Source organism: Mastigoproctus giganteus, chromosome 11 (assembly GCF_048544385.1).
Source record: "Mastigoproctus giganteus isolate SK-2022 chromosome 11, ASM4854438v1, whole genome shotgun sequence".
Taxonomy (NCBI): Eukaryota; Metazoa; Arthropoda; class Arachnida; order Uropygi; family Thelyphonidae; genus Mastigoproctus; species Mastigoproctus giganteus.
Window position 1 is genome coordinate 42,944,112 of NC_143585.1, and position 14,705 is coordinate 42,958,816.

Consider the following 14,705-nt stretch of genomic DNA (forward strand, 5'->3'; position numbering starts at 1 on the left):
GCACCTTCATGATGCAAGAAGAGGATAGTTACTATTATTGTTGATTTAGGACTATTAGTAACTTTTGGTATAACTCCCATGTGCAAGGTTTAATTAAAAGAAGCATATTATAGATGTAGCACTCTTTAACAATATGCCAAAAAAGAAATGGTTTACATAATATCGATTTTGTCAGAGACCAATGGAAACAGAGTAACCAAGCAAGAGATCCAAATTCCAGAACAAGTATAATTAAAGCTATGAAAAGAACTGTAATGAGCACATGGCTATAAAGAGGGACAGAAATGGGCTTTATAAAGCCATTTAATAAAGGCTTTTTGTACTGCAGTATTTACATGTTTAAACTAAAGGTTATACATAAAGATAATACCCTAATCAATAATAATAGTAACTCTTAATTATCTGATTGTCTATAGAATAGGCAAAATTAATATAGCTCTTAACAGGGTCTCTGGGAAAATATAGTAGTCTCTGAAGGTTAGTACGATGCAGTATGTTAATGGCAGAAATTGAATATTATATTGTAGGCATAAAAGGAAAGGAATGAAAAGTAATATCATTAATGTAAATGTAAAATAATAAGAGAGGACCACCAGATGGAAGGAGATACTATAAGAAGCACCATTATGAATTATTTTGTAGGATCAATGAGCTACATTATCAGCTAACCAAGTTAATAATAAGGGTTAATTTCCATAGTAATGTCAATTTTATTTTTAGTAGTTGATTTACAGAATCAAAGCCCTAGAGATTTGTGTAGACAACATTTTTTCATCTATCTCCGTGACAATAAATTGACTCGGGAAATCCAGGTTGGTCAGCATTGATCCACCAGGGATTTTTGCCCAAATGGCAGTTGAACATTCTGAGCTCTTATCGAAGCTATTGGCTTTAATGCCTGTCCATGCCCCCCACCTCAGTTATAACCAAATGGTTCTATTGCATCCACAGCTTAAGATAAAGCTGACTTACTAGCATCCTACCTTTCCTCTAACTCTTGTATGGACGATCTTGGTAAATCACTTCATACACTCCACTCCATTCATTGTCTCAGTGGATCTTCCAACAGGATTCCGAACTTTGATGATAAAGTGCCAGGTCCTGAGTTTAACATAAAAATTTGTTGCTAAGGTTTTTTTCGCATTCTTCACCAAAAACTTCTCATAATCTGCCTTTGCCTGATTATTTTAATTATTACATAATTACATAGTAATTATTTTATTATATATTGGTTTATATATATTTTTTTTATTAGTTTGTTAAGAAAATTATATATTTTCATTACTGCGCACAAATAAATTGTCCAAAATTTTTTTTTTTTTTTTAATTTGTTTATATACCAAGTGAAGGTGTTTTTATTATTTTTAAATGAAATCTTACTTCCAGTAATTACAGAGTGGATCTATGATAACAGTTAGGCTTACTCCATACTGGTTGATCAACCCAGAGAGAAATATGCTTTTAATTATCAGGCATGAATGTAATCTTGAAAATAAATAATGAAAAGTTTAGCTTGGCATGTTGTTTAGTTTACTGAATAAACACCAATTCACTTAATTCTTCTTTTTGTATATGCAATTTGTATTTACTAGAACAGGGGTTTTCAAACTTTGTGATGCTATGACCACCCCCTAAAATGCTAAATGAATTTGTGCAACCCCTTCCTCCATGACTAAAACTAGCGATTACATTGTCATTAAAATTGGCTGATGAATAAATGTCCCAATAATTTTGATTGTTAATATTTTACTGGAAATAAACAAAAAATATCAAATTTGGAATCCTGTAATAAGAAATATATGGCTAACTGATGAACAGACATAAAATAAAACTCATTAACCTTGAGATTTTTTTTTTTTACTGTGGATACACCTACCAGCACTGTGTGAGATAGAAACAAAACAAAACATGTGAAATGGGAGCTTGTGTCTTGTGATTTGATCAATGAAGCGAGTGTTAATATATCTGAGGTTTCACCCTCCTTTTTACTATGAACGAAGATGAGTTTTCATACATTACACATTCAGCTGTATCCAGTTGCAACCCCCTCTTAGATGCTTGTAAACCCACAGTTTAAGAAACTATGAAAGAACCACCAGTTCTTTCATAGTTTCAAAATGTATGCTTGGTCTGCCATGCAAAAATAAGAAGGATAATTAACATTTATTTTGAATATTAGCTATAAAAGTTTTTATATCATTAATTTATATTTCAGTATAAAACTATATTTTATACTTCTCTATATGATGCACTAATACCATCACATAGCTCTTAAAACTACTAAAAATTAGTTTCAAATAGAATGAAAAGATAGTCTACAAATGTTATCCTACACAGTCGATTCCAGTTATTTGGGACACGTCGAGACTAGTGCATTTTGGCCCGATTAAGCAGTTGCCTCAATTATCCGAAAAAAAAGTACAAGGGACCCCGCTTTATAATTGGTTCACTGTACAATCAAATCATGTTACGATGGATTCACCATAGTAAAGTACCTTTCACTATACGATATGTAGTAAGTGCCAGTCATTGTTGAATAGAATTAAATTCAATTCAATTCACATTTGTGAATTGAATTTCTCCAGTGCTGCAGTCTCCTGCGCCGATTAAACGACATGTCCCAATTAAGCAAAGTAAACCCTGGCTATTTTCTTGTTTGGGTTCTGTTTTTTAAGATTTGGCCCAAATAACTGGAATCCACTGTATATTTTGTAAGATTTCCCAAACAGTATATTACTGACTACATAAAAAATCCGAACTTTTCAAGAAATAGTTTCAGTTAGAATACAATTTACATCATTGCAAACAACTGTTTCTTCTTCCTCTTTCCCACCCTTTGAAAGCTATAGTCAAGGGGTGGGAATGGGAAAGAAGAAACAGTGTAGTCAAGTTGCATTAAACAACTGAAATTTTATGTAGTTTGTAAAAAGTATCTCAATTTTAATGATTGATCAAATTAAGCACCATTATATCACATGTAGCACTGTGCAAGCATCACTAGTTATGCTTGCACAGTGCTACTGTCTGTTTTGTGTTTTTAATTATTTAACATGAAATGAATACTGTGCACTCTTATAAACAGTTTTGTTTTGAGTCTCAACCTCTCCTTATTCTTTGATATGGTTATCCCTTTCCTTATTTAGCTCATTTTTTTATTTTCTGTCTTTGAGTTTGTTTGGTTATATAAGTATTTGTATAATTATTATTTATTCAAGTTGTTAATAGTTTAGTTGCATATTTTTATATTATTTAGGCCTGTTGATTGGGTTCAGTTGACAGCGATATTTGCAGTGTTTGTTTAGTTTTGCTTTAGTTGGTTAAGGTTTTAGAGAGTGCTGACCATATTTGAAGCACTTATCTTTAGTTTTCTTATATGCCTTTGAGGCTTCTGTGGTCCGTTTACTTTCAATAAGAGCAGGCCATAACAGAAATGAGATTCTTTTGAAACTCAAAAGGTTGGTGCTCTCTGATGAAGTTGTCTCTGTGCTTCCCTCCAAATTTTCTTTTGATTTATTTTATGTCTTGTCTAATAGAGAATATCAGTTTTGTACGTGGCTGTCGTTTCCTGACATTCCGGGAAGCAATTGCACCTATTATAGTGGGACATTTTGCTTCCAAGAGTCTCCATAGGCTTCTGCCTGTTAATTTCTTGATTTTTTTTTCAAATTTATATTTTTATTATGTTTATTTCTATAGCTTTCTTGAAAACTATAACAAATTTCTTGTAAATCTTTTAACTGGTAATTTAATATGAATTTAAACTTTGTGCAAGATTTAAATATATATTCATTGAAACTAGTCCGACTGCAATAGTTTCACATGCCTTAATTATCAAAATGGTCCATGGGCCAAGTCCTAAAGCTTGGACAAATAACCTAGGGGAGAAAAAAATTAAAATGTTAATGACTTGCTGAGCAAAGAAAAGTTAAATATTATTTATTTAACAGATAAAATTAATCTATACAATACTAAATGAAGAAAGGTCACAATTGCACATTAGATTTTTACATATATAAGGGTCATTAGATTAAAACTTGTCTGACACATGGCAGTTCTCAGACCTGCAACACAACAAGACGCTAGTTCTAAACAAGACCTATTTCATTTATTTGCTCATTGTTACAATTTTGTAGGTAATTTTTCATATGATGTTTCAAACAGATGGTGCATCCAAAATGGATCACTATACAGCAATTCATGTTGCATGTAAGCCAAGAACAATAAGAAATTCACAATACTGCAACTCAAAAACCACCAGTGAGTGGTCAAGAAAGTTTCAAGGACAAGAAAGGCCATGTGATTTATTCCATTCTGTATAGCCCCACCATGCAAAATCCATTGACAATGTTGAACATTTGTAAATTGTCCTATGCAGTAACAGACGGCATAATGGTTGGAGAACTTCCATAACGATGAACATTTAATATACAGTTGTTCTCTCTGTTCTGAAAGAAAGAACCTTTCAAATGGGATTTTCATTTGAGCATTTGTTATGATATCATGAAGATAAATATAAATTTTTGAATAAGACTATGGCAGAAAATAAGTCTTGGTTTAATCATTTTTAACTGAATCTAACTTATCTTTTTGAGTTTACGATGGAAACACTAAGGAGAAAACAAGTTGATCCCAGACTTCTACAAAAAAAAGTTATATAACCACTTTCTTTGGTCACTAGTCCTTTGATGAAATTTTGAAATGTCTGCACTTCACCATCAAATGCAAGTGCCCAGACAACTAACAGAAGGAATCATCTGCTTAAATGCAAACCAACAGTGCCAACTCTGTTCAGACCTTGCTTTAAAACCTGCATACCGTCCAACCTGTGACTTTCATGTTTTTGGTCAATTGAAAAAAAAAACTTTAAAAGTGTCATTTTAATTTTCATTAACAGCCAAAAAAAATTTTTGAAGCATATATATATATATATTGCAGCACTGGAATGCACGTCTAAATGCTAAAGATGACTTTTTAAAAGCCTTAAAAAGTGACACTTACAGTGGCCATTGATCATTATTCTGCCCCATCTGAGAACACCGGTTCTCGGGTGGGGTGGAATAGTGATCAATGGCCACACCCCTCTTCGTGATTTTTATAGGGTACCATAACTGCGTAGAGGTACCAAGAACAGATCCTCAAAGCCTATGTGTGATTTTTTAGTTGTGCAGTTAGCCCAGATTTTCTTTTCATGCCCGACAACATCACTGCACATAGAGCTCAAGTGGTGGAGGAATACCTTGAAACTGAAGACATCCAACGACTGCCGTGGACAGCACAATCATCAGACTTAAATCCAGTTGAACATGTGTGGGACACCCTTGAGCATCACATTGCATGCTGACAGCCAACTACTTGGTCACTTCGTGAGCCAATGTCTGCGCTGGTGGAAGGATGGGATTTGTTGCCGCAGTATTTTATAAACACACTTATATCAAGCATGGTTCATCATTGTTGGGCCTGTTTGGCTGTTGGAGGGGGATCACATGCTGTGGTGATGTCATGTGACCATATTTTCAAGCATCTTTTTATGTCAATATTTGTAATGTGATCTTTTTTGGTAATTCTTATACAATTCCTATAAATATCCCTTATACCTGTCTGAAGTTTCTTTCTATTGTCTCATTTCATTGTTATTCTATGGTACACCACCATACCAAATTTTGTCCCACTTCATTTCAAGCTGCATGAGTTACGTCACATTTTCTACGTGTTTCGTTAATTTTGCCGAGCAGTGTATAATCATGAACTTCAATTATCTCAAGATTTTCTACAGAGCATATGGTCACATTTGATGAACTTAATAATCAGTTATTTGTGTAGACAAAAAAATTTCAACAAATACAAGTTACAAAGGAAAATTGACAAACCTTTAAGAATGCAGACAGCCAACAATATCTCATACTATAGTAGATATTTTAATATACAATTAGAAATTTGAATATAAATGCAAGATCTCAGAAATACACGAGAAACTTAAATTGCTTATTTGAATAAAGAAATTAGAGGAAAACTAATTTTGAAACAGAGGAGTATACGTGGGTAAAGACAAGCAAAATACAAAGAAATTTTTAAAAATAAATAAAAATGCTTCATGAAAAAGAAGAGAAAAATCCAAAAAAACACAAAAAGAAGAAAATTAAAGCATATAAACAGATAGCATAAGACGTTTTATTTGTATTATCCTCCTCTTTGTGTGCAATGAAAGCTGATTTTCTATCATTCAAATGGGGAAATTTTCTTGGTAGATAAAAATTAGCAGATAATAGATTACTGATAAACTTAATAATCACTTCTTTGCATAGACAAAAAGATTTCAATAAATACAGATTACACAGGAAACTGACATGCCTTTAAGATTGATACAGCCATTATACTTTCATTAGAAGTGTGTTGATAGCACATATACATGATTGTATAAATATGGCTTCTATTCATGTGCACTGAAACTTGTAACTTCAGCAGAATTCCTTTGCAGTTTCATCTTCCAAATTGGAAATTCAATTCTTAACAGTTTTACAGTGCAACATGAAGCACACTCAGATTCAAATTAATCTTCCCAGCAGATTACATTCAAATTTAAACCACACTCGTCGATGTCACAACTAAAAAGAAAATGTCTTCTTTTTAATATTGCCAGTTACATTAACTGTCAGTAGCTCTAACCTCTGAATAAAAAAAATTCCTGTTGCACTTTCTCCAAGCATGAATACTCTTGGGTGCTATTAGGGTTTCTTAATGAGAATTTCTTCCCAAGAATTCTTGGGAAAAAATCATTAACTTTACAATTCCTGATTCCCTGGAAAAGAAAAACATTTCCCGAGAAATTGAGATTTTTGTTTTCGTAACATACAGACTGCTACATAGTTTATTTTGAAATGCTTAATATATCTTTATTAAAATATAATTGCAAATAACAATTTCATTTTCTTTATCTAATTTTGCAATCTATATTCTCGTCCAATCAGAAAAATACTGTGCTTTCACCATGAAAATGGCAATAGTTCCAGGATAAAATTAAAGTTAGTCATAATTCCAGTCACTTCTATGTGGGTCAGTGCATGTGCAGCATGAAGTCACAGTTAAGTGCTAACTATGACTAAATTGCTTTACATGAATTAAAACTCTTATCTATGGGACGGATATCCAAAAATCGCTGAAGATATATTAAACTGCTTAAAAACCAGTGCAAGCCACAGCTGATGCATTAAGTAATCATAACACAAACCTACTAACAAGTGAAGGAATTTTTAGGTTCCTGTTTCATAATTTGGAAAAATAAAATTCTATTATAAGTAATAAGCTTTTAAAGGAAATTAAACAGCAGCTTTTTAAACATAGAGATAAAATCTTAGTATCCCTTATTAGATATTTAAGCAATCAAAATAAATTAAATGACATTAATAATGACTTTTTTGGTATGGCAAATAAAAATGAAATTATGAAATCTGCAAAATCGATAATGGAATGAATTTTCAAAGAAAAGTGTACTTCAATAGAAGAGTCTGAAAAAGAAAATAATACGAACAAAGAAATAGAAAATTCGGAACCTGGGGAATTATAAGGGAATCTAAAAACATTGTTGGCCAAGAGATATATCCATTTCAACTGCAAAACCAGAGCCAATCCAATCAAATAAGGTATTTTCATCATAAGAAGTGAGATGAATTTATATGAAATAACATGTACACCGACACCGAATCTAAAAATTTTATTAGATGCACTGCTAACAATGAGATCTTTCAAGCCAAAATGAAAGAAATTTTTCTACTTCAGGCTTATTTGTAACTAAGCAAAGACCCAGGCTTTCCAACCAATCAATAAATGCACTGTGTTTTTTAAAATTTCATTTTAACAATAATTGTAAATGTTAAATGCTAATATTAGTTTTTCTTATTATTTTTTTTTTGTTTCAGTATTAGTGTTTACTTAGGTTTCTTTTATGCTAATCTCAAATTTAGTGTTTTCGAATAAATGTATAGAATAATGTTGCCTATCTGTATGTTGTACCAGTATAAGGAAGTTTTCTGCTTACATTCATCAAACTATGAGTTGTATTTTTAATTGTCTAATTCTCATTAAATTTTCATTTTTTACTTATAACACCACATTGTACCATTCATTATTAGTGTTTTATGACTAGAATTCTTATCAAAGAGATAGCAAATATTTAATCAATAAAATAAAATTTTCGTGAATTCTCAGGAACTGCAATTTCCCATTCCCGGTTCCTGAAGTTTAAAAAATGTCAGGAATTAAACTATCTGAACAACAGAGTTGCCACATCATTTTGAGAGAGGGAGCAATGCACAATATAAATGATTGGGGGCAAAAACATCAAGTGGGGAAAATGCAGGCAAGTTTCGCTCTCTCCAATGTTTTCCCTCTTATAAAACATGCAAACTGCAATATAACAGAGGCTAAATGTGCCTTTGAAATTCAGTCTGTTGGCACATATATAATATATAACAATACAATGGATTCCAGAATGGAGTGTTAATTTAAGGAAAACTCAGTCCACATGGGCATATATTGGTTTTTAATATAAAATTTTTGTGAAAAATTATGCATGTTAATTTAATAAATATGGTAATTTTGTAGTAGCTGATATAGCAACCACAACTGTTACCATTCCAACCACAACTCAAATTAATTCTTTACATCGCTTCAAATATATATGATTTAAATGCTATTAATGAGCCTTGAAATTTTGCCATTTTCATCATTACTCCAGTCACCTCAATTTATTTTTCAATTTCTGTTTTACATGCATCATCACCAAGTTCTTTCTTTTGTCAGCTGCAGAAATAGAATCCATTTTGTCTCATCCTTATTCATTCTAAAGACAAGAATTTTCTAGCTCCTCTTGTTCACATTAGTATGATGGGCCTCTTGCATTACAGCTGTTTTTCTCACAGAGTATGCACCTCTTTCTAGATGGACGCATGCTAGTGCTTACACTCATAGGAAATTATTTCTTAGCTGCTTCAAATGCTTTTATTTCAATGCCTTGAACTAAAACTTAAACAGAAGATCATTTGGATGAGGACAACTGAATAATGAGTTAGTTTGATGATAATGTCTTTTATAAATTGTACACTAAAATTTTAAATGAAATAAAATGAAAGCCACAGCAACATAATCTATATTTATGAATGAAATTATTTATGATAATCCTTTTTAAAAACTGATTTTATATTATATAATTTACATACTCCATAAGTAAAGGCCTGTAACAACCAGCTATGAGCAGCAGCAAGACAAAAGGCAAGTTTGTTTTCCTTAGATCATGACGACTCCATAACCACACCAAAGTAGCTGTTGATATGTGATGAACCTATCAGTTAACAAATATATAAAATGAAGCTATACATACATCTGAATACTTTTTATCTGATACTTATAAAAATATAATACTTGTAGACATCCCATAACCATAAAGAAAGCAATCTACATATGCTAAGTACCTAATAGGTATGAAGTAAATAAATACAAAAGAGACTATATAAATAAGACTCAATACAGCTAAAGATGCAAACAGATTGATGATTTTAAACACTACATATCAATCAAAAGATTACAAGTCTAATGAACAGCCAATACCTATAATGGTTATTTCAGAGGAAAAGTCCTTTAAAAACAATAAGCAACAAAAGATTCAAAAATGGTGATATCTCTGGATGACAACCAGCAAAGTGAAATAAATCAATGGATTCATGAACTGGTAGAGTAAAACTTATGGATCTCACAAGCTACTGAGATAATTACCGATAAGAGTAAGAAAGGTTTTTTTTTTTTTTTTTTGTTAGTTATTAGCACATCGGCTTCTGTGGCCATAATGCACCTCCCAAAGTTTTTGCATTTACTCTGATCCAAGCCCGAGGCGGGATTCGAACTTTACCCACCCGGCTAGCCTGGTCGGCGTAAGAACGAGTGCATATATACTTGCATCTACACCAATGCTAGGAGCATATTAAATAAATTTGATGAATTTGAAGTGCTGATCAAATCATCAAATGCAGACATTGTGGGGATATCAGACACATGGTATCACTCAGATATAAGGGATGAAAAATTTGAATATGGGAAGTGCAATGTAACAGAAAGGACAAGGTCAAGGTGTATTTGTTTAACTGGGATCTCCAGGGTTCCCCCTATATACTGCTGTAGCATATAAAAAGGCAAAAGGCTAAGGCCAGCAAATGAAGAATGCAGATGTGTATGTATGTGTGTGTGTGTTGTTATGTTGAGTGTCAGCACCCGGCGACTTCGCAACCAGGGGACACCAGGTCCCCTGACTCCCAACCTTGGCCACAAAAGGTTCAAAACTCAGTACTGTTTTTCAACCTGAAAAACAGTACTGAGTCTCCCAGGCTTGCCTGGGAGCCCTAGTTTTCAACTTAAAGGAAGATAGGAAATAGGTTTAGTTAGGGAGGGGAGGGAAAGCAGATAGAAGAAGAGGAAGAAGAAGAAGACATTCCCAAAAATGAAGTTAGAAAAGAAAGTTTAAAATGCAAGACAGAAAAATCAACAAAATAATTATTTACACGGAATAAGTTATTACCACTGTACACTTAGCAGAATTCCAAAGCTCATGAACTAACTTGTTAACGAAGCTAAAGCATCTCATAGTGCAAGCTGTTATCGTAATCTAAACTTATAATAACTATACAAAAGTTGCCATGTGCTATTAACATTACTAAATCAAAACTTATATTACAAATATACAGTGGTTGCCCATACCAATATGGTGGTAAAAATAACTTAAGAGCTGTATGGGAGAATTATCGCCTACAACCAGAAACCCTTGTAATGTAAGTCGTTAAAGAACAATGTCAAACTTATAATACAATATACACCAATTACAGATACATATCAAGCTAAAACATCAACACACCTGTGAAGGGAGAACAATCCCTAATATTTTAGGCAAGACAACAGTGTCAGTTCCAAATTAACACAGTCCAAGACCCGTGAGAGGGAAGTCAACTAAAGATTCAACCTCGTATGTATCCTACAATTCATAAGTTACAATCCTCAACAACACAGTATCGAGTAAACGGATCCTAAGAGAGGTTCATACTCGTGGTCCTTACACAGAGCCAGACTACCAAACAGTCTGGTCAGTTCCCAAACTTAAACAGTCCAGAACCTGTAAGAGAAATACCCATTTAATATTCAACCTCATGCATAACATGTAACTCTGATGCTATAGTCTTCAATGCAGAATACCAAGTATACAAATCCCAAAGAGAGGATCTAACACATGAAGACAATCAAAAGAGTGCTACAATATTCCAATCTATGTTAGCACATTTAAATACTCCTGCCTAAAGTCTTTTAGAACAGGAAAAAATCAACCAGAACAAGTTCAGGGAGTAATAAATTAGTACTCAAACATATTACATTAATTTGTTCAGGACCCAGAACAAGTAGCAACACAGAATTTTTATGCACCCCAAAAGGCAAGTTCAACCTATTCACAATATTTACAGTAAAGAGTGATGACAAGATCTGAAAAATCTTCAGATAAAAACAACTATGAAACATAAGTACAAACACGTAATTTACGAGCAATTTAATAACACTGTCAAGTGAGAAAACCAAAGTAGGCAGTCAACACCACTAAAGTATTCTACTATAATTAGAAAATTATTTAATGTTAATCTAGAAATAGTAATCAGATAACATTTATTATCCTCCTCCTTCTATGGAATACCTTATTGGCAAAATTTGCCAAGGCCCCAAATTTTCTTTATTTTCAACAAGTTTCGGGAGATCAAATTCATCATAAACATTAGTTGACATCTGTAATTCATACCAATAATCAACATAGTAATTACACTCAAATATTAAACATTGGAAATTCTCCAGAGAACCACATTTACACATCGGAGAGGCTGCCAAACCCAGAGTAAGGAATTTTGAATTTAGACTGCCGTGTTCAGAAAGCAAAAAAATTAAATTTAGCCCTGGATTAAGCCAAAGAGAATACTTATCAAATTCAGCTACCCAAGGCAAAAATCCGAATGTTATCCTGCCAGTAATGGCATTTGCCCATTCATTTTGCCAATTACTAATGAACTGATTTCTGAGTCTTGTTATTTCATTCTTAGTAGGTACATCAAGATTAATGAAGTACTGTCCAAGGGTTTTTGGCACACCCTGCTACACCCTAGTATGAAAGAAAGGACAAACACGACAGGAGGAAGGGAGAGGTTATGCTCTTAGTTAAGAAGTGCATAAAGTCTGAGGCAGTGCATCCTGTTCACATGGGTGACCAGTGCAACATTGAGTCAGTTTGGTGTGACATAGGCACTGGGAAAACAAAAATGAGAATAGAAATGTGTTATAGGCCAAATGAACATGATGAGTACAACAAACAACCGTACAGAGAAACAGAATGGGCTAGCAAATCATAATGTCTTATAATTAAAGTATTTTTAACCTTTCAGATATTGACTGGAACTTGTGGGTTGGTCACTCAGACTAGCAAGACTTTTTTCGATTTATTGGATGACTGTATTCAACAGCAACATGTTAGAGAGGCAACAAGAGAGAGCAATACTCTTGATCTGTTTTTCAGCAGGAATTCTTCATCATGCATTAAGAATCTGAAGATAAAAGAACCCCAGGGGCTCACATCTGGTGAGAATGGGCTTGGCAAACCAAGGGTCCTGAGCTGGATATCATCATTCTTCTCTTTCTTGGTTATTCCTTTCTACTTCTGACACACTCTCTCAGGGTAACTCGGGGAAGAACTGAACCTTGAGGGACACCAGCATTAGTGGAGAAGTTAGAAGACAGAGAGCCATCTACCATCACCAAGCGATCAGAGAGAAAACTGGATAACCAATTGCAAAAAAACAGTTGGCAAACCATAAGGTGGAACTTGTTTAGAAGACTTTTATGCCAAACAAGATCGAAAGCCTTTGTCAAGAGCAACTGCTTGTGCTTCACCAAACTTTTCCATTGAATTTGGTTTAATTTCCAAATGAGTAACTTTGTAAAATAATAAGAGGAGTTTACCTCAATATAGTATGTAGAACGCTTCAGTATGATACTCTCCAGAAATTAAAACGAAAAAAATCAAAAAAAACTTACATTAGAGTAAAAAATAATTAAAAACCAATTTACACAATTATAAATCAATTTAATGCAATTAAAAATATTAAAAAGAATCTAAGGAAAATCGTTTTGAATATTTTTGTTAGATTCTTTTTAATATTTTTAATTGTGTCAAATTGATTTTTAATTGTGCTAAATTGATTGTAATTGTGTTAAATTAGTTTTTAATTATTTTTTACTCTAATGTAAGTTTTTTGATTTTTTCGTTTTAATTTCTGGGGAGTATCATATGGTAGTGTTCTACGTACTATATGGAGGTAAACTCCTCTTATTATTTTACAAATATTAATATCAACGTAGAACCTATTGAGCATTACAGCTCTGATTCATACTATATAAATGAGTAACATAAGCCAGAATATCACCAGTGAATCGACACTAACGGAATCCATACTGGCGATCGTTGATCAGACGCAAGGTTTCTAGGTAGTTTAAAAGTTGGCGGTTAATTGATTTCTCCATTACTTTAGAAAGAGTAGAAATAATTGTAATGGGACGATAATTGGATGGGAGCGATTTGTCACCCTTTTTAGGAACTGGCTGGATACGAGCAAATTTCCAAGCAGAAGGAAAAACACCTTTGGAATAAGAAAGGGAAAAAAGGTGGCAAAGAACAGGAGTAAGTTTAGGAGCGCAGGTTTCGAGAACAAGTGCAGAAATACCATCGGGGAACTGGAGCTTTCTTAGCATCAAGATTCATCAAAATCCTTCTGACATCCTTTTGAGACGGAAGACCACAGGAGGCATTGAATGGAACGTGTTGGGAATGGTGGGAGGTGTTTTACCAAGATAATTAATACATGAGTTGGAAGAAAAATGGGATGCTAGCAGGTCAGCTTTATCCTTGGCTGAAGTGACAACAGAACCATCCATCTGATTTGGACAGAGGTGGGAGCTGAGATGGGCAAAAGTTGCGGCCAATAGCTTTGGCAAGAGACCAGAATGCTCGGCTACCATTAGGGCAAGAAGCAAGTTTTCTACTCTTAGCCTGTTGAAAATCTAGTTTGAACTGATTAATGACTGCTTTACAATTGTTGTGAGATTTGGTGTAGGCAGAAAATGAAACTGAAGAATTGGGAACAAGCCAATTAGGATATGCAACATTCTTCTCTTGAACAGCCTTAGCACATTTATTGGAAAACCAAGGTTTAGATAAAGGACGAGATTTTAAAGTGGAGTGTGGAATAAAGGATTCCATTTCTACAAGAATAATTTCACTGACAATACATCAGAGCAAATGTTGACATCAGAAGTTTTGAAACAGTAGTCCGACCATGGAAAAGAAGAAAAAAAATCTCGCAGGTCATCCCATTTTGCATTCTTGTAATGCCAAACAATACAAGATTGGGAATAGCCATGAGATAAAGGTTGCATTGGAGAAGAGACAATCACCAAGTTGTGATCTGAAGTACCAAAAGGACCACTCACTTCGACGGTGTACTTAGAAGGGTTGTTTGTGATCAAGCGTGTTGGCTGTATAGTTAGGACTGTCTGGTATTCTTGTAGGTAAATGTACAATCTGTGCAACATCACCAAGGGGTCTTAGAGAGGAACAGGCATTCTGTGTGTTATCAGATCTC

At 33.6% G+C, this 14,705-nt stretch overlaps 1 protein-coding gene across 3 annotated transcripts in view; it reads right to left on the reverse strand.

Annotated features, from left to right (window-relative positions):
- Positions 1-3,745: 3,745 nt before the first annotated feature.
- Positions 3,746-14,705, reverse strand: part of LOC150077953 (BOS complex subunit TMEM147) — a 43,433-nt gene continuing 32,473 nt past the window's right edge. For all 3 annotated transcript variants that reach the window (XM_090384311.1, XM_090384310.1, XM_090384309.1), the window contains 2 exons: positions 9,213-9,334; positions 3,746-3,875 (listed from right to left, as the gene is read on the reverse strand). In XM_090384311.1, the coding sequence (XP_090240437.1) occupies positions 3,746-3,875; positions 9,213-9,334 (252 nt within the window). The remainder of the gene's footprint in view (positions 3,876-9,212; positions 9,335-14,705) is intronic.